This window comes from Macrotis lagotis, chromosome 6 (genome assembly GCF_037893015.1).
Source record: "Macrotis lagotis isolate mMagLag1 chromosome 6, bilby.v1.9.chrom.fasta, whole genome shotgun sequence".
NCBI classification, from domain to species: domain Eukaryota; kingdom Metazoa; phylum Chordata; class Mammalia; order Peramelemorphia; family Peramelidae; genus Macrotis; species Macrotis lagotis.
In genome coordinates this window covers 106,623,889-106,647,387 of record NC_133663.1, presented here as the reverse complement: position 1 = coordinate 106,647,387, position 23,499 = coordinate 106,623,889, and the positions used below count along the sequence as shown (strand labels likewise).

Genomic DNA, 23,499 nt, shown 5'->3' with positions numbered 1-23,499 from the left:
CATGAGGTGATTCCTCAGCTGGGCTGGTTCTTCTGTTCACACACCTGGGCCTGAGGCAGAAGTAGTTTGCATTTCTTTGGGAGGAGGCCTCAGTGCAATGGAGGCATGGGCTCAGAGTTTCTCAGACCTGAGGAGCCCAGGGTTGACATCTGCAGCTCTCCTGCACCAGACCTCTCTCCGCAGCCTCTTCCCCAAGCTCCAGGGGGACAGCACCAACACCAGCGCCTCTGCTTCCCCGCAGACCCAAGACCCCCTCGTACAGCCCCACCGCTGATCCAGCAGGTCCGGCTCTCGGGCCCTCAGACTCCCGGTTCCAGTTCAGCTGTTGATCTGGCTGATTGGGGTCTGATACTCACCGGCTTGAATTCTACCAAAGCTGCAGCGGGAGACAAATCCTGAGGTAGATGCTCTTTCTCCTGGCTTTTCTCTCTGGGTTCCGTGAGTCGGACTTCCTCTAAGAGGTTTGTTTCATGTGATAGATGGGGAAGAGATCAGGAGACTCTAGAACTGTGCCTGTTTTCTCTCTGCCATCTGGGCCCAAAGTATCTGTTTGTTTTCTTTAATACTGTCAATCACCTTTTTTTTTTTTTTAAAGGTTTTTGAAAGGCAAATGGGGTTAAATGGCTTGCCCAAGGCCACATAGCTAGGCAATTATAAAGTATCTGAGGTCAGATTTGAACCCAGGTTCTCCTGACTCCAGGGCTGGTACTCTATCCGCTGCGCCACCTAGCTGCCCCTCAATCACATATTTTCTTTGATATTTTCATTCTCTGGGATTTCATGAAACCACTGTCTCTTGGTTCTTCTCCTTCCTATCTTCCAGTTCCTCAGTCTCCTTTACTATTTCTTTTTTGCTGACCATGGAGTCTCTATCATAGACCGTCTTCTCTTTGTCCTCCATATTATTTTATGATTTCATTAGCTACCATGGATTCTATTGTCATCTCTTTTTAGATAATTCTCAGATCTATTCATATAATTCTAATCTTTTTCTGATCTTCAGTCTTGCCTCTAAGACATCTCAAACTTGATGCTTCATAAATTTCTTAAACTCAACAAAATGAACTCTTTTCTTCCTTTTCCTCTTCCAAATTCTACTAATAAACATATGGAGGTTACTGTAATCTTTTCAGTCATCTAGTCTTGCAATTTGGGTTTCATCTTCAACTCCTCATTCTCTCTCATCCATATAGCCATTCCCCCCTCCCCCACAAGAGAAGTCAATCTAATATAATCTTTACCTTTGTTTCCATGATGTGCATAGATCAAAACTGAATGTGTTGATAGAAAAAAAATCCATAAAGCAAGAAAGAAAATATTAAAGATAGCAAAATTATGCATAACAAAACTTTAAAAATTGAAGATAATAATCTTTGGTCTTTTGGTTTAAACTCTATGGTTTCTACTCTGGATACAGATGGTACTCTCTATCACAGATCCCCTAAAATTGTCCCCGATCACTGCACTAATTAATAAGGGAGTAAGTTCATCAAATTTGATCATCACCCCATGTTTTTAGAGTGTACAGTGTTCTGGTTCAGCTCATCTCACTCAGTAGCAATTCATGCAAGTCTTTTTTTTTAGGTTTTTTTTTTACAAGGCAAATGCGGTTAAGTGACTTGCCCAAGGCCACACGGCTAGGTAATTATTAAGTGTCTGAGACCGGATTTGAACCCAGGTACTCCTGACTTCAGGGCCGGTGCTTTATCCACTGCGCCACCTAGCTGCCCCTTCATGCAAGTCTTTACAGTTTTCTCTGAAACTCATTCCTTCTGGTTTCTAATAGAACAATAGTGTTCCATCACATGCATGTGTGTACGTGCACGCGCACATACACACACACAAACACCACAACTTATTCAGCCATTCCCCAATTGATGGACATTCCCTCAATTTCCAATTCTTTGCTACTACAAATAGAGCTGCTATGAATATTTTTGTACATGTGGAGTTTTTACACTTTTTTCATGATCTCTTCAGGATACAGATCCAGTAGAGGTATTGCTGGATCTAAGGGTATGCACATTTTTTTTTTTTATCCTCTGGGCCCAATTCCAAATTGCTCTCCAGAAAGGTTGGATCAGTTTACAGCTCTACCAACAATGCATTAGTGTCACAGATTTCCCACATTCCTTTCAACATTGATCATTGTCCATTTTGGTCATATTGGCCAAACTGAGAGGTGTGAGATGGTACTTCAGAGATGCTTTAATTTGTATTTCTCCTAATCAGTAAATGATTTAGAGCTATTTTTCATATGACTATAGATAACTTTGATTTACTCATCTGTAAATTGCTTTTGCATATCCTTTGACTATTTGTCAATCTTTTTAGAAATTAGACTCAGTTTTCTATATATTTTAGCAATGATTACTTTGTCAGAAACACTAGTAAAAATTGTTATCCAATTTACATTTCTTTTGATCTTGGTTAGAGTGGTTTTGTTTGTGCAAAAGCTTTTTAATATAATGCAATCAAAATTATCCAGTTTGTTTCATGTAATGTTCTCTGTCTCTTTCTTTGTCATAAACTGCTTCCCTTTCCATGGATCTGATAGATAAACTACTCCTTGTTCTCCTGATTTGCTTATAATATTGTCTTTTATATCTTAAGATCAAAATGGGATTTATCTTGGTATATAGGGTATGAGATGTTGATCTAATCCTAGTTTCTGCCAGTTTTCCAGCAGGTTTTTTTTTTATCAAAGGGTGAGTTCATATCCCAGAAACTAGTCTTTGAGTTTATCAAACATCAGATTACTATAATCATTTATTGCTATCTATTTTGTACCTAAGCTATTACACTGATCCACTACTGTTTTTTTATTCAGTATCAGTTTTGATGAATAATGTTTTTTTTCATTAAATCCTTGATATTCTTGACTTTTTGTTTTTTCCATATGAATTGAGTTGCAATTTTTTTCTAGCTCACTAAAGTAATTTTTGGTAGTTTGATTGGTATAGCACTAAATAAGTAGTTTAATTTCATTTTTTTATATTAGTTCAGCCTATCCTTGAGCAGTTGATATTTTCCCAGTTATTAGGATCTGATTTTATTTGTGTGAGATATTTTATATTTGTTTTCATAGAATTTCTGAGTCTGCTTTGACAGGTAGACTGTCAAGTATTTTTTGTTGCCTGAAGTTATTTTAAATGGGATTTTTCTTTCTAACTCTTGCTGCTATATCTTGTTAGTAATATATATATATAAATGCTGAGGATTTATGTGGGTTTTTTATCCTGTGAGTGCTGAAATTGCTAATTTTTTCTAGTAGTTTTTTAGATGACTTTTTAGGGTTCTCTAGGTATATTATCATGTCATCTGCAAAGAGAGAGTTTTTTCTCTTCCTTCCCAGTCTAATTCCTTCAATTTCTTTTTCTTCTCATTACTGAAGCTAACATTTCTAATGCAGTATTGAATAGTAGCGATGATAATGTGCATCCTTGTTTCACCTCTGATCTTATTGGGAATGCTTCTAGCATATGCCCTTTACATATAAAACTTGTTGGTTGTTTCTGATAGATACTACTTATCATTTTTTTTTTTTAGGTTTCTTATGCAAGGCAATGGGGTTAAGTGGCTTGCCCAAGGCCACACAGCTAGGTAATTATGAAGTGTCTGAGGCCAGATTTGAACTCAGGTACTCCTGACTCCAGGGCTGGTGATCTATTCACACCACCTAGCCGCCCCAATGCTATGTATCATTTTAAGAAACAATCCTCTTATTCTTATGCTCTCAAGTGTTTTACATAGGAATGGATGCTATATTTTGTCAAAGGCTTTTTCAGCATCCATTGAGGTAATCATGATTTGTTAGTTTTATTAGTGATATAGACAATGTGCTTACAGTTTTCCTAATACTGAACCAATCCTGCATTCCTGGAATAAATACTACTTGGTCATAGTGTATTATCCTGGTGATAATTTGCTATAATTGCTTTGCTAATACTTTATTTAAGATTTTTGCATTCATATTCATTAGGGAAATTGGTCTATAATTTACTTTGTCTGTTTTGACTCTTCCTGGTTTAGGTATTAGCACTTTATTGGTGTCATAGAAGGAATTAGGCAGAGTTCAATCTTCATCTATTTTTCCAAAGAATTTATATAAAATTTGAACTAATTCCTTGAATGTTTGATAGAATTCACTTGTTAATCCATCTGATCCTGGAGATTTTTTTTCTTAGGGAGTTCACTGATAGCTTGTTGAATTGCTTTTTCAGGGATAGGGTTATTTAGGTATTTAATTTCTTCTTCATATACCCTGAACAATTTATAGTTTTGTAAACATTCATTTCACTTAAATTATCAAATTGATTGGCATACATTTGGGAAAAATAGTTCTGAATTATTACTTTTCATTTTTCATACTTGTAATTTGGTTTTCTTTTTTTAATCAAATTAACCAAAGGTTTATCTATTTTATTGTTTTTTCATAAAGCCAATTCTTAATTTTATTTATTAGTTCAATAGTTTTCTTTCTTTTGATTTTATTAATTTTTCCTTTAATTTTTAGAATTTCTAATTTGATATGTAATTGGAGTTTTTAATTTGTTCTTTCTCTAACTCTTTTAGTTGCATGCTCAAATCATTGATTTCATCTTTCTCTATTTTATTCATGTAAGCATTTGGAGATATAATATATTCCCTAATAACTGCTGTGGCTGTATTCCATTGGTATGTTGTCTCATTTTTGCCATTATCTTCAATGAAGCCAGTAATTCTTTCTGTGATTTGTTGTTTGATCCATTCATTCTTTAAAATGAAGTTATTTTAGTTTCCAATTAGTTTTAGGTCTATCTCTACATGACCCACTATTTCACTTTATTTTTATTACATTATGATCTGAAGGATATATTCGCTATTTCTGCTTTTCTGTGTTTGATTATTATGTTTTTATGCCCTATTATATGGTCAATTTTTGTATAAGCATCATGGATTGTAGAAAAAAAATGGTCTATCATGTGTAAATTTTCTAACATTCTATTTACCTCCTTAACTTCCTTCTTGTTTATTTCATGGTTAGATTTGTCTAATTCTGAGCGAGGGAGGTTGAGGTCTCCCAGCAGAAGAGTTTTGCTGTCTATGCCTTCCTGTAACTCATTCAGCTTCTTCTCTGAAAATTTGGATGCTATATCACTTAGTGTATACATATTTAATAATGAAATTACTTCTTTTTCTATGGTACCTTTTAGGAGGATATAGTTTCCTTCTTAATTCTTTTAATGAAATCTGTTTTTGCAGCTACTTTGTCTGAGATAAGGATTGCTGCCCCTGTCTTTTTCACTTCAGTTGAAGCATAATACTCTGCTCCAATCTTTTACTTTTACTCACCTCTTTGCTTCAAATGAAGCAAGCAGCATATTGTAGGATTTTAGTTTTAATCCACTGTTATTCACTTATGTTTTATGGGACAGTTCATCCCATTCACATTCAAAATTATACTTACTCTTTATTGCCCGCCATGTTATCTTCCCTCTGTCTGTAGTTTTCCCCTTTTTTCACTTTATCCATATTCTTCAGTAATTTGCTTCTGAATATCACTTCCTTCAATGTATTTGCCCCCTTGTATCCAATCCCTCCTCCCCTTTCTTTCTCCTTTCCCTTTACCCCTTTTTCTTTCCCTTCCTTCTGTGAATACCTATTTTCTTTCCTCCTCCCTCTCCCCCTTCCCCTCTTAATACTTGAAAAATAATATAAATGTCTAAATTCAACTGAGAGTGTGTGTGTGTGTGTGTGTGTGTGTGTGTGTGTGTGTGTGTGTGTGTGTGTGTATCCCTCTTTGAGCCAAATCTTATGAGAGTAAGATTCAGGCCATTCTTACCTCCTCCTTTCTTCCCCTCTATTGCTATAGATCCTTTGTAGCTCTTCATGTATTGTAATTTACCCCATTCAGTCTCCTCCTTCCTCCAGTCTCTTTATTGTCCCCCCCCCCCCCTTTTTAAGGAGTCTTAAGAGTGTCCATTATGTCTAGTCCCTTTAATAGAGCAACATTTTTCAAGAGTTATGAGAACCTTCCTCCCAGGTGGAGAAAATAGCCAGTTTCATCTTATTGGATAATAGTTTTTTCTTATCCCCCTATTTACTTTTTCATTTATCTCTTGTCTCCTGTTTGAAGACCAAATTTTCTGTTTAGCCCTGTTCTTTTCATAAGGAAAAGTTTCCTAATTTGTTAAATATCCATCTTTTCCCCTGGAAGAGAAGGCTTAGTTTTGCTGAACAATGATTTCTTGGCTGCATTCCAAGCTCCCTTGCTCTCTGGAATATATTTCAGATCCTTTGATTCCTTAATGTTTATTGCCACCAGCTCTTCTGTAATCCTGACTGTGGCTCCTTAGTATCTGAATTGTTTCTTTCTGGCCTCTTGCAGGATTTTCTCCTTGATCTGTTAGTTCTGGAGTTTGGCCACAATATTCCTTGATGTTTTCATTTTGGGATCCCTTTCAGGAGGGGATTGATGTTTTCTTTCAATGACTATTTTGTCCTCTGGTTCCAGGATATCAGGGCAGTTCTTCACTATAACCGAAATATGGAGTCTAGGTTTGTCTCTCTTGCATTTATTTTCCAGGTCTATTGTTTTGCTGATGAGGTATTTTACATTTTTTTCATTTTTTTCAACAGATTCTTGGTATCTCATGAAGTCATTAGTTTCCACAGATTCCAATCTTTTTCGTTAAGATAAGAGTTTTCTTCATTTACTTTTTGCACCTCCTTTTCCAGTTGGTCAATTCTATTTTTGAAGGAGTTGTTGTCTTTTTCCATTTGCCCAATTGTGTTTTTTGACAGAATTATTTTCTTTTTGTACTTGTGTGATTGTATTTTCAAAGTTTTTTTCTTGTTGTAAGATGTTAATTTTCTCTTTTGTTTCTTTCCCCAATTCTTTCCATTTGATTTTTAAACTCCTTTCTGATCTCTTCTAAGAAGTCTTTCTGTACTCCAGTCATCTCTGAGTTAGGGTCCTTAACTTCAAGGTAACATTCCATGAACCCTAGTTTGCGCTGGCCTTTCTTCATCTTGGCTCCTTTCCCTAGGCTTTTCTGTTGGGGATGGGATTGATTCGCAGACCTTCTGTGTTGAAATCTCTAGAGGCCTTGCCCACTTAAGGGGGTTACTCAGTGGGTCAGCTTGTAGGGAATGCTAGAAGGATTCTCTGGATTGTCTGTGGTGTTGATTAGTGACCCACTCCCTAGGCCCGAGACTGTGGGATGGGGTGGGAAGGCAGGGTCTCTGCTGTTCACAATCTGGGCTGGGCCCTCAGGCTAGAAAGATGATCAAATTAATCTACAAATCAGCCTGGGGGGAAGATCTACTGCCCACACCTGAACCTTGGTAAGGTGCAAACACCTGGGGGGTCTGTTTCTGTGTTTATTCTGGAGAAAGGAGTAGGAATGGGGAGGGGGACCTCTACCTTAAACATGTGGTTTGAGAGCTGAGGGTCTTCCAGACCAACTAAGCTGGCCACATAGATGTCTGGGCAGGGCATCAAATGTTTCTGCTGCCGTTTTCAGATCAATCCCCTGGCATTACCCCACTGATGCTCCCCTGTGACAGACCTTGGTATGGGATATTCTCTGTTCTTCTGGGTTCTGTGGATCCAAAATCTATTAAGAGAAGTGGTTCATATTAGTTCTGTGAGGAAGCCAGGAGAGCTTAAGACAGTGCCAGCCTTCTCTCTGCCATCTTGGCTGGAATTCTGCCATTCAGGTTCCAAGTACTGTGATTTCTCCTTTCATAAATCTCTATTATGTATCACCTTCTCTCCTCTGACATTGCCATCACTATAATGCAGACCCTCATTGGCACCTGACTAAACTGTTAGATTCTTCTGTTTCAAGTCCCTCATCCATCAATTAACTGTCAGTCTTCCTAAAGTTAAAGTCTGATCATGTTAACACCACCCCCAGCTTATTCAGTCTTCATTGGCTGTCTGTTCCAGGATCAAATATAAAATCCTCCTTTTGGGTGTTTAATGACTTTTTTTTTTTTTGCAAGGCAAATGGGGTTTAGTGACTTGCCCAAGGCCACACAGCTAGGTAATTGTTAAGTGTCTGAGACCAGGTTTGAACCCAGGTACTCCTGACTCCAAGGCCGGTGCTTTATCCACTGTGCCACCTAGCCTCCCCTCTTTAATGACTTTCACTGAAGCCTGGCCCCTTTTACTTTTCCTTTTTTCTTTCATTTTATTCCCACTCAACATTTTCTCTAGCTGTTCTCTGTCTTTGGAATTTTCCTTTCTACTCATTCTTCATTTTCTGACTTCCTCAGGCTTCTTTTGCTCTCAGCTAAAATCCCCTTCTTTCCTTCATCTATCTTAATTTTAGGTTCTTCCTCTATGATTATCTTCATTTTGTCCTGTCTGTAGCTTATTTGTAGATAATAGTTTTTATGTTGCCTTTCCCTTTGTACCCTCAGCAAAGCATATTGCCTGACACAGAGTAGGTGCTCAATAAAAAATTGACTTAATTGAGAAAAACACTTCTTTATCAAGTCTTTATGATAAAAGGCTGATTTCCAACTGGTTCAAATTTATAAGAATAAGAGCCAGTACTGAACTGAAAAATTGTTACATTGTAAAAACAGGAAGTTTTGAATGAATGAAATCCAAGACATCCATATATATGTTAAAAATTGCTAATAGAGAAATGCAAAATAAAGCACTCTGAAGTTCTACTTCACACCCATTAAATTGGCAGAGATGACAAAAAGGAAGAAATGTTTGAAGGTCTGCTAGAAAACAGGCAAATTGATATGCTATATATTGATATATCTGTGATGTGAAGTGGTCCAACTATTTTGGAAAGCAATTTGGAATTATGTCCCCAAGTCAGTAAAATCTTTCTAGGCTTTTACTCCAAAGAAATTAAAGAAAAAGATCTTATATGTATTTATAATATATATTTAAAATTTTTATGTATCATATATATTTATATAACATGTATTAAAATATTTATAACTACTCTTTTTGTAATAGTAAAGAACTAGAATCTAAAGGGAGAATGACCAAAACAAAGCATACTTAATTTTAACACGATTTTTGTTTTTCCTTTTCCTTTTCTAATTATAGTGGTTGATGTTAAGACAAAATAAATACTTAATAATTTAGAAAATTTTTTTAAAATTTAAAATTTTGTTAACGGTAAAAGAAGAGTAGGTTCTGGACAGATGATGGAGGTTTGAATAACTAATGAAATCAAAACATTTAAATGTTATAATCCATAGTTAAAAATTATTCTTCAACTTGCTAAAATTTTTGAACTGGTATTGCAAATTGTTCTCACTTGTCTTTTCTTTGTTGTTTCATTCTAGTTCTCCTTTGGTATTTTCTTAAGAAAAATTTAGAGTAGGAAGGCCCCTTTAGTTCCTTAAGTTTTAGACTTTCATTTTACAGCTGAGAATGCAGAGGTCTAGAGAATTACTTGATTTGCCTAAGGTTACTTTTTGTCTCTACAATCAATCATCAGTCTTATCAATTGCACTATATTTTTATTATATATCTTCATTAATTTCCCCAATAAGATTATGATCAGCATATTTGCCAGTAACTTCTCTTTTATATTTACAATTCTGTTAATGTTTTTGACCAAAACAATTTTTTGATGTTTCTAATAGATACCTAAGTTTTTTTTATCAGTATTACTATTTCCTTAAATTATTAAATTAAATTTTATTTGGAAATAGGAGTGACAATTTATGTGGCAGCACATCAGAATCATAATGATTCATTTGGATTGTAGAAAGGGAATACTAAATTATAGGGATACAAAGTCTGATAGGTAGGACAATGAAATGAATCATAAACTTGGGATATACTTTTGCAGTGGTACCATAAAAATGTAATTAAGATTGCATTTGAAATTTATAACAATAGTATCGATTTGTTATGTTTCTTAATCAGAATGTTGCTTAATCTCTCTTTTGAGGAGGATATTATCAGATATGTTATCATTAAATGAAGGAATCAATTTTTTGGAATTGATTATGGGTTTATATTGTTATTCCACATAGGACATATTAAACAAATGATTCTCAAAACAACTATTCTCTGAGTATTTAATCACCTTGCTAGGAGTATTGCAAACAAAAGTTTGAGACAAGTCATAATTATATTAAATGTTAGTGACAAGTGACTTTTACAGATCAGTAGAAATTTTTTGATATATTTTATTAAAGCTGACCTTTGAAGGATACAATTTTGAATTTTTTACTTTGCTAAAAATATATGTGTACTCCACCAAACCTCCAAAAGTTGTCATTTTTGTCCCTTGGCAAAACTGTTACCATTTCTTCAATATTTAACACTTAGTATTCTCTTCTATTAACATACTATCTTGAAGTATATTAGAACTATATGGTCACCATATTTATTTTTACTTGCTAAATTTTAATATTCTACTCTGATTCCTTTGCTTATTCAGGACCATGTAAATTTTGGTCATCATTTTGCCTAGTGGTTTCAGCAAAAACATTGAATGTATTGGAGAAGCAGATAGTGACCACATTTATTTAGCATTTATTGGGAATCTTTTTTTTTGTTTGTTTTTTTCAAGGTAATGGGGTTAAGTAACTTCTTACCCAAGGTCACACAGCTAGGTAATTATTAAAGTGTCTGAGATTATATTTGAACTCAGATCCTCTTGACTCCAGGATGGTGCTCTAACCATTGTGTAACTGAGTTGCCCCAGAGCAATTTTTTTTCTCTTTTCTTTCAATTTCATGCCTGTCCCAGACATCAGAATTGGACTGAGTTTAAACTTGACCTCTGTAGGACTTCATGCAAGGCTCTTTGAGCTCCATGTTTATTTCAGTATAAGATGGAATTGCTTAAATGTGCAGTGACCACAGTGAAGTAAAAGCAGCTATTGAAACACTCATTCCACTGCCAATCCCAGCTTTAAGAGGACTGCTGCTTGAAGCATGTTTGGAGACATCTGGGCAATCATTGGGCGATTACAGTGACCCAAAAGAATGGAGTAGTAAAACATTTGGGAAAAAAAAAACAACTGAACTTACATATATAATTGTGGTGAATCAAGTGCTTGATAAAATTCAGTGCTACTTACTGTGAATCATTATTATTGAGGAATTTTGCAGGGGTTGTTTTCAGTCTCCAGTTCTTTTCTTTCAGTTCTTTTGTTCATTTTTTTCTCTTGGATGTTTTTCCTTAAATGATTTTCTTTAAGCAAGAGTCTAGCTTTGTGACTCCTTCTCAAGGATCCACTGAAAATGCTCATTTTTTTTGTCATTTAAAGCTCATTCTAATCTGCCCTTGTCACATCTTTCCAGTATTATTACACAAAACTGCCTTTCATTTACATTACAATCTAGTCAGTTAGGTTTTCTTGCTGTTTCTTACACTTAACCCTCATCCCCTGGCTCTGTGTTTTGATGACAGCTGTCCTTCACATCTGGGATTCACACCCTCTGCACCTTGATATCTTTGCCTCTTAAGAACTGTTAGAAGAAACTGAAGGTTCTTCAAATCTGTGGTCAAATACCAACACCTATTTTAATAAAGCCTCTTTTGATCCTTCCAGTTTCTGGTGTCCCCCCTCCCCCACCAAATTACCATTATTTTATATGTCTACTAACACACACATACATCCCATACATACATACCTACCTACCCACACAAAGATATACTCCCAAAGTTATCTTCTTCCTATACTATATGTTTTTGAAGATCAAGGACTATTTTATTTTGTTTCCATAGCCCAGTTCTTATCCTGTAATAAACTTTAGTTTGAGTACATGAATTGGCTCACTGCCATATATAGTAAATGTGTCTTATCCAGCTCTTCCAGCTCTTGTCCTTCACTGACACTTGGACCATACCCACTCTATGCTTTGGGGCCTAGTGGATCAGCAATATCCTTCCTCAGGCAGCTTTCCTTATGGGATTTTTAAGAAGAGTGCTACCAAACTCTCCTTTTTTTTCTTGTTTTAAGCTTTTCTTTCAGGGATTCTCTTGGTTCCCTGCTCACAAATATATTTATATATGCCACTCTAAGGCTTACTTTGTTCTTCAAGCTCATTTAACAGTGAAAAAAGGTGAAGGAAGTAATAATAAAACCAAGTATTTTTATAGCACTTAGAGGTTTGCTAAGTGCTTTACAAAAATCATCTCATTCGATCCTCAAGCACTGGGAGGTCAGTATTACTATTATCATTCTTATTTTACAGATGAGAAAACTGAGGCATACAAAATTGCTTTCGTTAGAGTCACACAGCTACTAAGAGTCTGATATTGAACTCAGGACTTCTTGATTCTAACACAATGACTATGCCCTAAGCTGTCCTAAAAAGATGAGGTGAACAGCTAAGGGCACTGAGAGTCAAGAAGGGGACACAAACAGTGAGAGACTTGAAAACATGGAATAGGAGAGACAATTTGAAATATGTATGTATAGAAAGTGCAGGGAATGGTACACTTAGAGAAGGTAGGAGATGGAGCTCGCCCACAAGCAGGGAGACACAGGCAGAGAAGTAAACAAATGTCATTGAAGGAGTAGGCAGAACCATGAAAGAGAGACAAATGGATAAGTAAAAGAAAGGAAGAATGGGTTCTGACCTAAAGTCACAATTTTCAGCCAGGACTATGGGTTTCAGTGTTTCTGCCAATTTTCTGTTTAATTTTGAAATTCATTTACTTAAATCATAAAAATTTCTTTAATGTTTGCTGGCTTTGGATCAATGAGTATTATATTTAGAAAAAATAATGCATAGCTTCTCAAGGAATTTAGTTTCTAATAAGGGAAATATTACATTGTCTATAAGGTTTATGAAGCACTGCATATAAATTATTTTGTTTGAAAAATGAGCTACACAGACTGTATTTTAGAGCTAAGAGTGGTCAAGAAAAATCTATGATTCTAAGTTGTGTAATCTATTTTGTATGTTTCCTTATCTAAAAAATATCAGTATTGGTCTGGAAGCTAGGGAACTTTTGTTTCAGAAGTGACTATGCTTCTAAGGTGTGTGGCATTTTGCAAATTATTTAATTTCTCTGGGTTTCTCTTATTTTTTCAATTAAAAATAAACTGTTGCCCTAAAAGATTTCAGCTACTTTTTAAATTTTTTTTATTTTTTATTCTCATTTTGTACAATTTTTTTAATATTAATAAAATATTCTTGTTTAAAAGTAAACAAAATACCCCCTCCCCCTCATGAATATAGACTTGCTTGAGCAATAAAATAAAGGGGAGAGAAAAAAAATTAAAATTAAAAAAAATAGTAATAATTGTAGGTATGGCCAGGTGGCACAATGGATGAAGCACCAGCCCTGGAGCCACAAACACCTGAGCCCACATCCAGCCCCGTAGACCCAGCAATCACCCAGCCATGTGATATGCAAGCCACCCGATCTCCACTGCCCTGCAAAAACCAAAAAGAAGAAAAAAAAACATCCAAAATAAAATACTAATAATAGTAGGGGTGGCTGGGTAGTGGACAGAGCATTGGCCCTTGAGCCAGGAGCACCTGGGTCCAAATCCGGCCTCAGACACTCAAAGATCACCCCACTATGTGGCCCCAGGCAGGCCACCCAGCCCCACTTGCCCTGCACCCTCCCCCAAATAATAATAACAAAAAATGTGCTTCAGTCTTTGTTCCAACACCAACAACTCTGTCATGGGTGGATCACATTCTTTATGATAAGTCCATCACAAAAGTTATTTCCTTATTTTTCCAATGTTGCCATTGCTGATCGCAACTCCCTCCTTTCTTATTTCTCCACTACCATGTACTATATTTTCTCTCTCCTTTCACTCTGATGCTGCTGTAGGGTAGCTGAATGGCGCAGCAGACAGATCCCTGGTCCTGGGGCCAAGAAGCCCTGAGCCCCCATACCACCCCTTAGGCCCAGAATCCACCTGGCCCTATGGTCCTGGGCAGGCCTTCCAATCCCAGCCCCTTGCAAGAAGTAAAAAAGAAAATGTGTTATATCTGACCACTCTCCCGCCATGGTCCATCCTCTCCTCCTTTATTCACATCCCTACCCCTTCCCCCTGCTCCCCCCTCCTTCTTACTCCAGATGTCTATACCCCATTGAGTATATTTGCTGTTTCCTCTCCTAGCCACCTCTGATGAGAGCAAAGGTTCCCTCATTCCCCCTTGCCTCCCCCCTTCCATATCATTGCAAATAGCTCATTGTAATAAAAAAAATCGTATTATATGAAATATCTTGGCCTATTCCCCCTCTCCTTTTTCTTTCTCCCATTACATTTCCCTTTTTTTCTGTTGACTCCATTTTTACACCATATGAGAAGGTTCATATGAGTATTTATCAGTGTCATTTTTCTATGCAGGAATACATGCAGTTCATCCTCATTAAATCCCTCATATTTTCCTTTCCTCCACTCTCTATGCTTCACCCGAGTCCTGTATCTGAATATCAAACCTTTTGTTCATCTCTGGCCATTCCAGAAGGAACATTTGAAACTCCCTGGTTCATTGAAAGTCCATCTTTTTCCCTGGAAGAGGACGTTCAGCCTTGCTGGGTAGTTCATTCTTGGCTGCATTCTAAGCTCTTTTGCCTTCCGGTATATTGTATTCCAAGCCCTACGAGCTTCCAATGTAGTTGCTGCTAAGTCCTGTGTGATCCTGACTGCAGCTCCACGATATTTGAACTGTGTCCTTCTGGCTGCTTGTAATATTTTCTCTTTGACTTGGGAGTTCTGGAACTTGGCCATAATATTCCTAGGGGTTGGTTTTTTGGGATCTCTTTCTCGGGGGGATCAGTGGATTCTCTCCATTTCTATTTTGCCCTCTGCTTCTAGAATATCAGGGCAATTTTCCTGTAGTAATTCTTTGAAAATGATGTCAAGGCTCTTTTCCTGATCATGGCTTTCAGGTATTCCAATAATTTTTAAATTATCTTTCCTAAGTCTGTTTTCCATATCATTTGATTCTCACAGTAACCCTGGGAATGAGATGCTGGGATTATCCTCCTTTTGCAGTTAAAAAAAACTGAGGCAAATAGGGGATAAGTGAGTTGCCTAGGATCACACAACTAACCAGGGTTTGAGGCCAATTTTGAACTCTTCTTCCTCACTTCAGATCCAGTTATTGCCCTACCAACTTCCTCTGGATACAATGAATAAGATTTGCCTGCTCTTATTTTTTTTCTTCTTTGTTGGTTATTGGACAAAGACTAATAATTACAGTCCCATTAATTTGACAGATATTTAATGTTTAAAATAGTCTAAAACTGAGATTTTTAGTGCTTTCTTTTTCTCCCTCATCACCCTTCTTTCCTTCTTTTTTCTCTCTTTTCATCTCTTCCTTTTTCTTCTACTTTACTCTCATGACTACTGTCAAAAGGATTAAGTTGGACTGAATTCAGTTTTGTAGCTTTCTTCGTCAAATGGGTTGCCATGGCTGAAGAATTCATTACCAAGTAACTACTAAGCTATTTAGAATCTGGGAATATATGTTTCTGTGTGTGTGTGTGTGTGTGTGTGTGTGTGTGTGTGGTTATATGAATGTATTGTGTTGCCTGGACCATGGTTGAACTTTTCCCCCTAATGGTAGAAGCTGATGGATCCTATTGTAATGCCATTCTGAGAAGAGACTAGGATTGAATAAGATATTTTGAAAGTCATGGAATAATTATAATAAAACTAACCCACATATTCTTTAAGGTTTTAAAAAATATAGTTCTGCATCAAATATGTGGCAGAGATAGTACAAGATTATTGTTTCCATTTTATAGATGAAGTTGTGGCTTATTGGTGCAATGACTTGCCCAAGATCACATGGGATTTGAAGGCAGGTTACTTGACTCCAAGTCTAGTTGTTTATTCCCCTCTCCTGTAAGTAGATTGTATTTTTATCTTAGATTTATCTGAAATGTTTATAATTAATTTTATGATATATTTTGCAGTTGGGTGGAAAACTTTGGACATGAAGGTCTTGGGTTATTGCTGGATATTTTGGAAAAGCTGATTAATGATAAAATGTAAGTATTTTAAACATTTTTTATTTGTATTTATAAATCCAGTTATTATTATAATATTTCTCATGTCATTCTAGCCAGGAAAAAATTGTGAAGAGGTGTCAACATAAAGTAATACAGTGTTTGAAGGCTTTGATGAACACGAAGGTAGGAGAATCTCAGAAAATAGATATAAAAAATGTAAATGACTGTTTTTTCCATTTTCAATATGATTTAATAATTTATCTCTAAATTTCTACTTAAATTTACCTTGAATGTACTTTATTATTTATATTATATTATTATATTATATGTTGTTAACATGTTTATTTTACAAATGAGAGATAACTTGGAGTAAATTGATTCCTTATTGCATTTCCAGTGTTTTAACTTTGGAAGTTAATGCAAATTGCTTTTAAATGTTTCAGTAAAATCAGTTTCAGTAAAATCAACTAAAACACATTTTTTCAGTTCTCACTAGTGGTGATATATTCGTATATATTAAAAAACCTATGTAGACTATCAGACTTTGTTTATTTTTAAGACCTTGATCTAGATGTTGGTCCAATTTTTTCCTGGTATAGATGTGCAGGTGCAGGTTGCTCTTCTTAATGTTTAGTAAGCCATTTTCAGAAATTCCATTCCTACTAGAGGACTCTAGTTGCTGTTTCTTCTCTGACCCAGAAGCTCCTTTGGGATGAAGCTTTTAGGGCAAATCCCTTGATCTGCTAGGCCGTTTTTCACAATTCAACGAAAAATGCCATTATTGGGTCTTTATCAATTTCTTCACAGCCTGTTATTCTATTCTATAAGAAGAATTTCTCTGCACGGTATATATATCTGCTTTTCTGCTTAGTGCCTTGCATAGGTCTTTAATAATTACTTGTTGAATTCAATTTATTGTTTATTTTTATTGTCTTTCCAACAATGTAGACATGAATCTGAAAAGAGAAAGTTCCTTTCCTTTTACATCCTTTAATCACATCATTATCTTAATCTGTTTTTTTTTCTGATTGAATATAATATGGAAATAACAATTGCATTTCATCCTTATCTCAAATCACTTCAGTTCAATAATAATTGCTTAGGTTGCTTAGTATCCTTTATGATTATAATAAGCCATTCTGATTAGATAACAGATACTTACAAAAAGACTGCTCAAATTGTCTGCTACCTTTTGCTTCATTAATTTGAGGCTTTCCTACATTTATAGGTATTGTATTGACAGTCAGCATGGCCTTAGTAGCTCTTCCTTACTGCTTATATCTAGTCAGTTATCAGACAAGTACTGAAGTACCAGTAACTCTAACTTCTATGTTCCCATTTTGTCCACGCCAACTGCCCTAACAGAATAGGCACTGAATTTATTATGATTGTTTTCATAAAATCCAGCCAATTCTTCTGATTAGATGAATTCTACCACTTGGATGTACTACCCTCTCTCTTGCCTTATAAGCTCCTAGAGGGCAAGTTCCTCCTCCTCCTCCTCCTCCTCCTCCTCCTCCTTTCTTCTTCTTCTTTTATTTTTTTGGTCTTTATACTTTCATCACCTTACCCATAGTGCATATTTCATAAGCCTTTATTAATTTACAGTCACAATGGAGAATGCAGCATGATATAGTGTAAAAGCTCACTGGGTATTTGGTCACAAGATACCAGTTGAGCCTAGGTTTTTTAATTTATTATCTTAGTAGTAAGGGACAGGAAAGTCATGACCTCTCTTGAGTTTTTTTTTTTTTTGAAAGGCTTAGACTTTAATTCACAGGTTGCACAAACAACTTACAAGTTACTATATAAAGTTCATAAGTTAGGTTCTTTGGAAAAGGTAGGAGTTTCAGTACTGCTGTAAGCTAAAAGGACTGACTAATTAGCAGAAGCTGAGAGAAAGAAGGCATGAAACCACTGATCCTTAATGAGGTAGGGTAGTCTCATGGGAAGTCAAGTTCAGGTCCTTTGACGAGAGTTTCATTTTTTAAAAATTTTTAAAAATTTATTTGATATTTTGCAATAATCTTGTTGTGAGAGTAATCATAACCCCCCCCCCCAAAAGGATGGTAAACCTCAAGAATAGTGAGAGAGAGAGAGAGAGAGAGAGAGAAAGAAAGAAAGTGTACTTCAATCTATGTTAAGATTTCATTGATTCTGTCTCTGGGATGAGTTGCCTTCCCCATCATAGCCACCAGAGAAATTGCTTCAATATTTTTCCCACAGTTGCTATCACTAGATATATTTCCCTCCACTCTATTCCATTCTTTCTCTCTCTCCTTTCATCTTGTCTCTGTCCAGAAGTGTGTTGTATCCAAGTACCCTCTCTCACGATCTTCCCTCTCCTCTACCACCTACTCCCCCCTTCCCTCCCCCTATTCCCCCTTATCCCATCCTTTTCTTCTCATTTGTCTCTAGGGTAAGATATGTTTCTATACTCTATTAAGTGTGTATGTTATTTCCTCTCTGAGCCATTTCTGATGAGAATGAAGGCTCACTCATTCGCATTCGCCCTTGCCTTCTCCCATTCCACTCCATTGTGAAAGCTTTTTCATGACTCTATGTGAAATATCTTAACTCCTTCTTTCTCTCCTTTCTCTTCCTCCCAGTACTTTCCTTTATCACCCATTGACTCCATCTTTTTACTTTTATTATACCATTATATTGAGCTCCTTTCTATGGCTTGGCTATATATGCTCCATCTAACTGCTCTTATCAATGAGAAAGTTTATATGAGTTACCAGTATCTTCTCCCCATGCAGGAATACAAACAGTTCAATATCATTAAGTTCCTCATAGTTAATCCTTCTCATCCTCCCACCTCAATGGTTCACCTGAATCCTGTACTTGGAGATCAGACTTTCTGTTAAGCTCTGGTTGTCTCAATAAGTTTGAAAGTCCCCTGTTTCATTGAAAGTCCATCTTTTCCCCTGAAAGAGGATGTTCAGTTTTTCTGGGTAGTTGATTCTCAATTGTAAACCAAGATCTTTTGCCTTCCAGAATATTATATTCCAAGCCCTATTAGCCCTTAATGTAGATACTGCCAGATCCTGTATAATCCTGACTATTGAGCCTCGGTTGTCGAATTGCTTGTTTCTGGCATCTTTTAGAATTTTCTCTTTGATTTGGGAGTTTTGGAATTTGGCTATAATATTCCTGGAAGTTTTTGTTTTGGGATCTCTTTCAGAGGGTGATTTCTATTTTTACCCTCTGCTTCTAGGATCTCAGGGCAATTTTGCTGTATTATTTCTTATTTTTTTAGTTTTTTTTTTTTTTTTTTTGCAAGGCAAATGGGGTTAAGTGGCTTGCCCAAGGCCACACAGCTAGGTAATTATTAAGTATTTGAGACTGGATTTGAACCCAGGTACTCCTGACTCCAGGGCTGGTGCTTTATCCACTGCACCACCTAGCTGCCCCTACTGTATTATTTCTTGAAAAATGAAGTTTAGGCTCTTTTCCTGGAGGTGACTTTCAGGTAGCCCCCCAAATTTTAAATTATCTATTCTGGATCTGTTTTCCAGGTCATTTGTTTTTTTCCCAATGAGGTATTTCACATTTTCTTCTAATTTTCTTTTTGGTACAGTTTTATTTCTTCCTGAGTTTTCACAAAGTCATCAGCTTCTTTTAGTTCCATTCTGCATTTGAAGGAGTTATTTTCTTCAGAGAGCTTTTTTATCTCCTTTTCCACTGAGCAATTCTGCTTTTTTTTTTTTTTGCAAGACAAATGATGTTAAGTGGCTTGCCCAAGGCCACACAGATAGGTTAATAATAAAGTGTCTGAGGTCAGATTTGAGCTCAGGTACTCCTGACTCCAGGGCCAAGTGCTCTTTCCACTGCACCACCTAGTTGCCTCCAATTCTGCTTTTTTAAGGCATTCTTTACCTCATTTAACTTTTGTTTTTCTTTTTCCATTTGGCCTAAACTGATTTTTTAACATATTTTTTTCAGTATTTTTTTGTATTTCACCAAGTTGTTGACTCGGTTTTCATGATTTATCTTCATCTCTCTCATTTCTCCTCCCAATTTTTCCTCTTCCTCTCTAAATTGCTTTTCAAAATCTTTTTTTGAGCCCATCCATAGCCTGAGCCCATTTTCTATTTCTTTTAGAGGTTTTGGATACAGAAGCTTCAATTTTGTCATCATCTGAGTATTTTGATCCTCCATGGGACCAAAGTAATTTTCTATGGTCAGATTCTCCTTTTTTTTCTGTTGTTTGTTCATTTCTTCAGCCTATGACTAATTTACCATATTTCCAAGGCTTTGGGGGGCGGGGTTGGAGACAACCCACAGGGATCTTAATTCCTCCAAGGTCCTATGAGAGGCTTCCAACTGCTCTTCTGCCTGGGTTCAGGCCCATCCCTCTGCCCTGGAGCTGTGAGGATGATCCCTGCTTGTCTATGGTGGTGGTGTGGGAGCCCAAACTGCAACTTGAATCTGAGTGTGGGCAAACAGCAGAGTCCTTTCCCAGGAAGAGCAGAGAGACCTCTGCAGTAGCCCCTGTGCCATGGACCCAAGCGCCAGGCCTGGTTGTGCTGTGCTACTCTGCGGCTTTTTCTAACCTCCAGTCCTTTTGGAACAGACCTGTCCCTGAGATCTTCTAAGTTGTCTTGGACTGGGAAATTGTATCATTCAGTCTTTCTGTGGGTTCTGCCCCCTAGATTTTTGACTAGAGTTATAATTTAATGGCTTTTGGAGTTCTTTTTGGGCTAACAACTTTCTGGGAATTCCTTTCTTCGTGCCGCCATCTTCGTGCCGCCATCTTCGTTCTGCCCCATCTTGACCCCCTATCTTAAATTTCTCATTAATAAATGGGGAAAAGAGGATGATTGTTATAAGAATCAAATCATAAAAGGTAAGCCAAAGATATGGTGTTAGTGTAAGTTATAAGAAATAAATATTGCTATGAAAGTAAGATTTTCATCTTTAACCAATGTACATGAGTATTGTTCAAAAGAGTACTTTTTTTATTTTTCCCTTTTGAAATTTGTGGTAGAAAAAAGAGCCAAAATGATGTATTAACACATTTGTTATTTAATCACATTTAACTCTACTTTTAATGACTTTTTATAAATGAGAATTTTAACATTTTAGTTTTCAAATTATTTTAGTATGGCTTGGAGAGAATAATGGGAGAAGAAAAGTGTTTGTCATTGTTGGCCAAAGCCATGAACCCCCAGCAAGCAAACATGATGGTGGATGTTGTTAAACTTCTTTCTGCAATATGTATTGTTGGAGAAGAAAATGTGTAAGTGTAATTTTTTTATAATATTTTTTAACAACCTAATTCTTTTAAGATAGTTATTAGAATAGCAATTTAAGTTTTATTTTAAATGATTTAACAATGTATTAATAATTATTAAATATCTTTTTAATTATTTTGTTATGAAATTAAATGATTAATTTAATTAAGAGAGTACATTAAGTTTCTTAATTATAAAATTGATGTTTTTACACCTACCTTTCTGTTTTAATTTTATGAAATTTTATGGAAAAAATCACTGTAGAATATATTTTTGCAACTTTCTTTGATTGTATGGATCATATAACTAAAATTTTTTGCATAGTTATGATATGTTTTAAATGAAGTTTTACATTTTCCCAAGACAGCTAAGTGCTTGGTTTTTTTTTATTCTTAAAAATTTTATTTTGGTAAGGCATCAATCTGCTTAGTAATAGAGTTTTAAGTTCCAAGATAAGGTCATGGCACTCTCATTGATTTCCCAGAAGAATATAGCTTCTGTTGTAGCAAATAGTTCTCAAAGTAGAATTGTAGGGACTGCCTGGGTTGTATAGTGGATAGAGTACTGGCACCTGGAGTCAGAAGGAGGTGAGTTCAAATGCGGTCTCAGATGCTTAATAATTACCTTAGCTATGTGACCCTGAGCAAGTCATTTAACCCCATTGCCTTGCAAACAGCCCCCCACCCCAGTAGAATTGTGCTGGGTTTTTTTGCTTGTTTTGATGATTTTTTTAAACATGCTAAATAATTATATGATTTAGAAGGTTTACTGCCTTCTTGGTGGCATTTATTTCTTGGACTCAGTATGTCATAGGTGAAAAAATATATTATCAGTATAACAGTGAAAGCAAATGGGAAAATGTGTGTTAAAAATTTTAAGATAGAAACTGATCAAAAAACAATAACAAATAGACATTCCATATTGAATGATTTCATCCTAGATTGTTATCAAAGCTGAAATTTAACTAGGGTGTTCTGATTTAAAATCCAGAATTGTTTTTCAACATCCTCTGCTGACTCATTTGTGCCAATACAGTTTGGAGCATTTGAATCTTAAAAAAAAATTATTATAGGAAAATTTTCTATTTTGTATATATTTAACTATTGATATTATTTACAATAACAAGCTATTAACACATTAAATAAAAAATTAATCATTTACTTTCCATATAGAGATAGACATTTAGGTAATTTTTTGCAATAGTGTTTATTCAGTTAGTTTAATGGTATAAATTTTAATTGACTAAATTTCACTTTAATCATACAAAAAATGGATTTGTTACTTTGTTACTTTTAATAGCCTTGAAGAAGTCTTAGAAGCCTTAACTACAGCTGGAGAAGAAAAAAAAATTGATAGGTTTTCTTCAATTGTAAAAGGTCTTCAGGAAAATTCTGTTCAGTTGCAAGTATGTTTTTTATTCTGTTTTTGTTCCTACAAAATTTTTAAAGTTTTTCTTTTTCTAATGTCTATTTGAAATATAGTATATAAGTTTACTGTAATGAGTTTCTTTTTGAACATTTTGTTTTTCCATACAAAGTGGTTTTTTAACATGTCTGGCCTTTTGAAATATTCTAGTCTTGGACCCTACAAAAAGAACCAGTGAAAGCAATAATACATAAAGCATTGGGACTCTAATTACCATATTTTATCTCATTTCAAAGAAGTAATATGGTACGAGGGAAAGGAGTTCAGGGTAAATGTGACTTTTTGGAGCCCTTAAACAGAGGGGAAGGAGCAGAGATACAGTTAGTGGAGGCAGGTCACTAGGTCTTAGCAACAGGAAGAACAGAGTTCATTGATGTTACTACAAACCACTCCTCTTGGACTTGGTAATCTACATTATGATAAAGTCTTTTCAGACTTGGATTTCAGCATTTCTATTTCATAGCAAATGATTTGTTCCATAGGGGTAATAGACTATAGAAATGAGAATTTCTATAAGCATTTAAGAGTAACTAAATGAACTCACATTTAGATAGTGCTTCAGAGTTTGTAGAATTTCGTGCTTAAAATAATCGTGTGATATAGATAGTACAAATATATCCATTCTTACAGAAAAGAGATCTGAGGTTTAGATTTGGCAGTGAAAGAGAAGGAAATCAAAGTTTCACTTAGAATGATTAATATGGAAATGTTTTACATGACTATATAATCATATATGTATCTATATCTATATATCTATATGTTTAATATATAAAATCTATATCTGATTGCCTACTCTCTCAAGGAGACAGCAGAGTAGAGAGGGTGGGAATGAAAGAATTTAGAATTTTGAACTTTTAAAAACTACAAATTTTAAAAAATTATTTTAGCATGTAATTGGGATACAATACATTGCATCAT

The 23,499-nt window shown here is 35.6% G+C and overlaps 1 protein-coding gene across 10 annotated transcripts in view; it reads left to right on the top strand.

Moving 5' to 3' along the window:
• DIAPH3 (diaphanous related formin 3) overlaps nt 1-23,499 on the top strand; it is a 543,832-nt gene that overhangs the window by 114,832 nt on the left and 405,501 nt on the right. For all 10 annotated transcript variants that reach the window (XM_074191775.1, XM_074191779.1, XM_074191781.1 and 7 more), the window contains 4 exons: nt 15,881-15,955; nt 16,030-16,099; nt 21,025-21,161; nt 22,456-22,561. In XM_074191775.1, the coding sequence (XP_074047876.1) occupies nt 15,881-15,955; nt 16,030-16,099; nt 21,025-21,161; nt 22,456-22,561 (388 nt within the window). The remainder of the gene's footprint in view (nt 1-15,880; nt 15,956-16,029; nt 16,100-21,024; nt 21,162-22,455; nt 22,562-23,499) is intronic.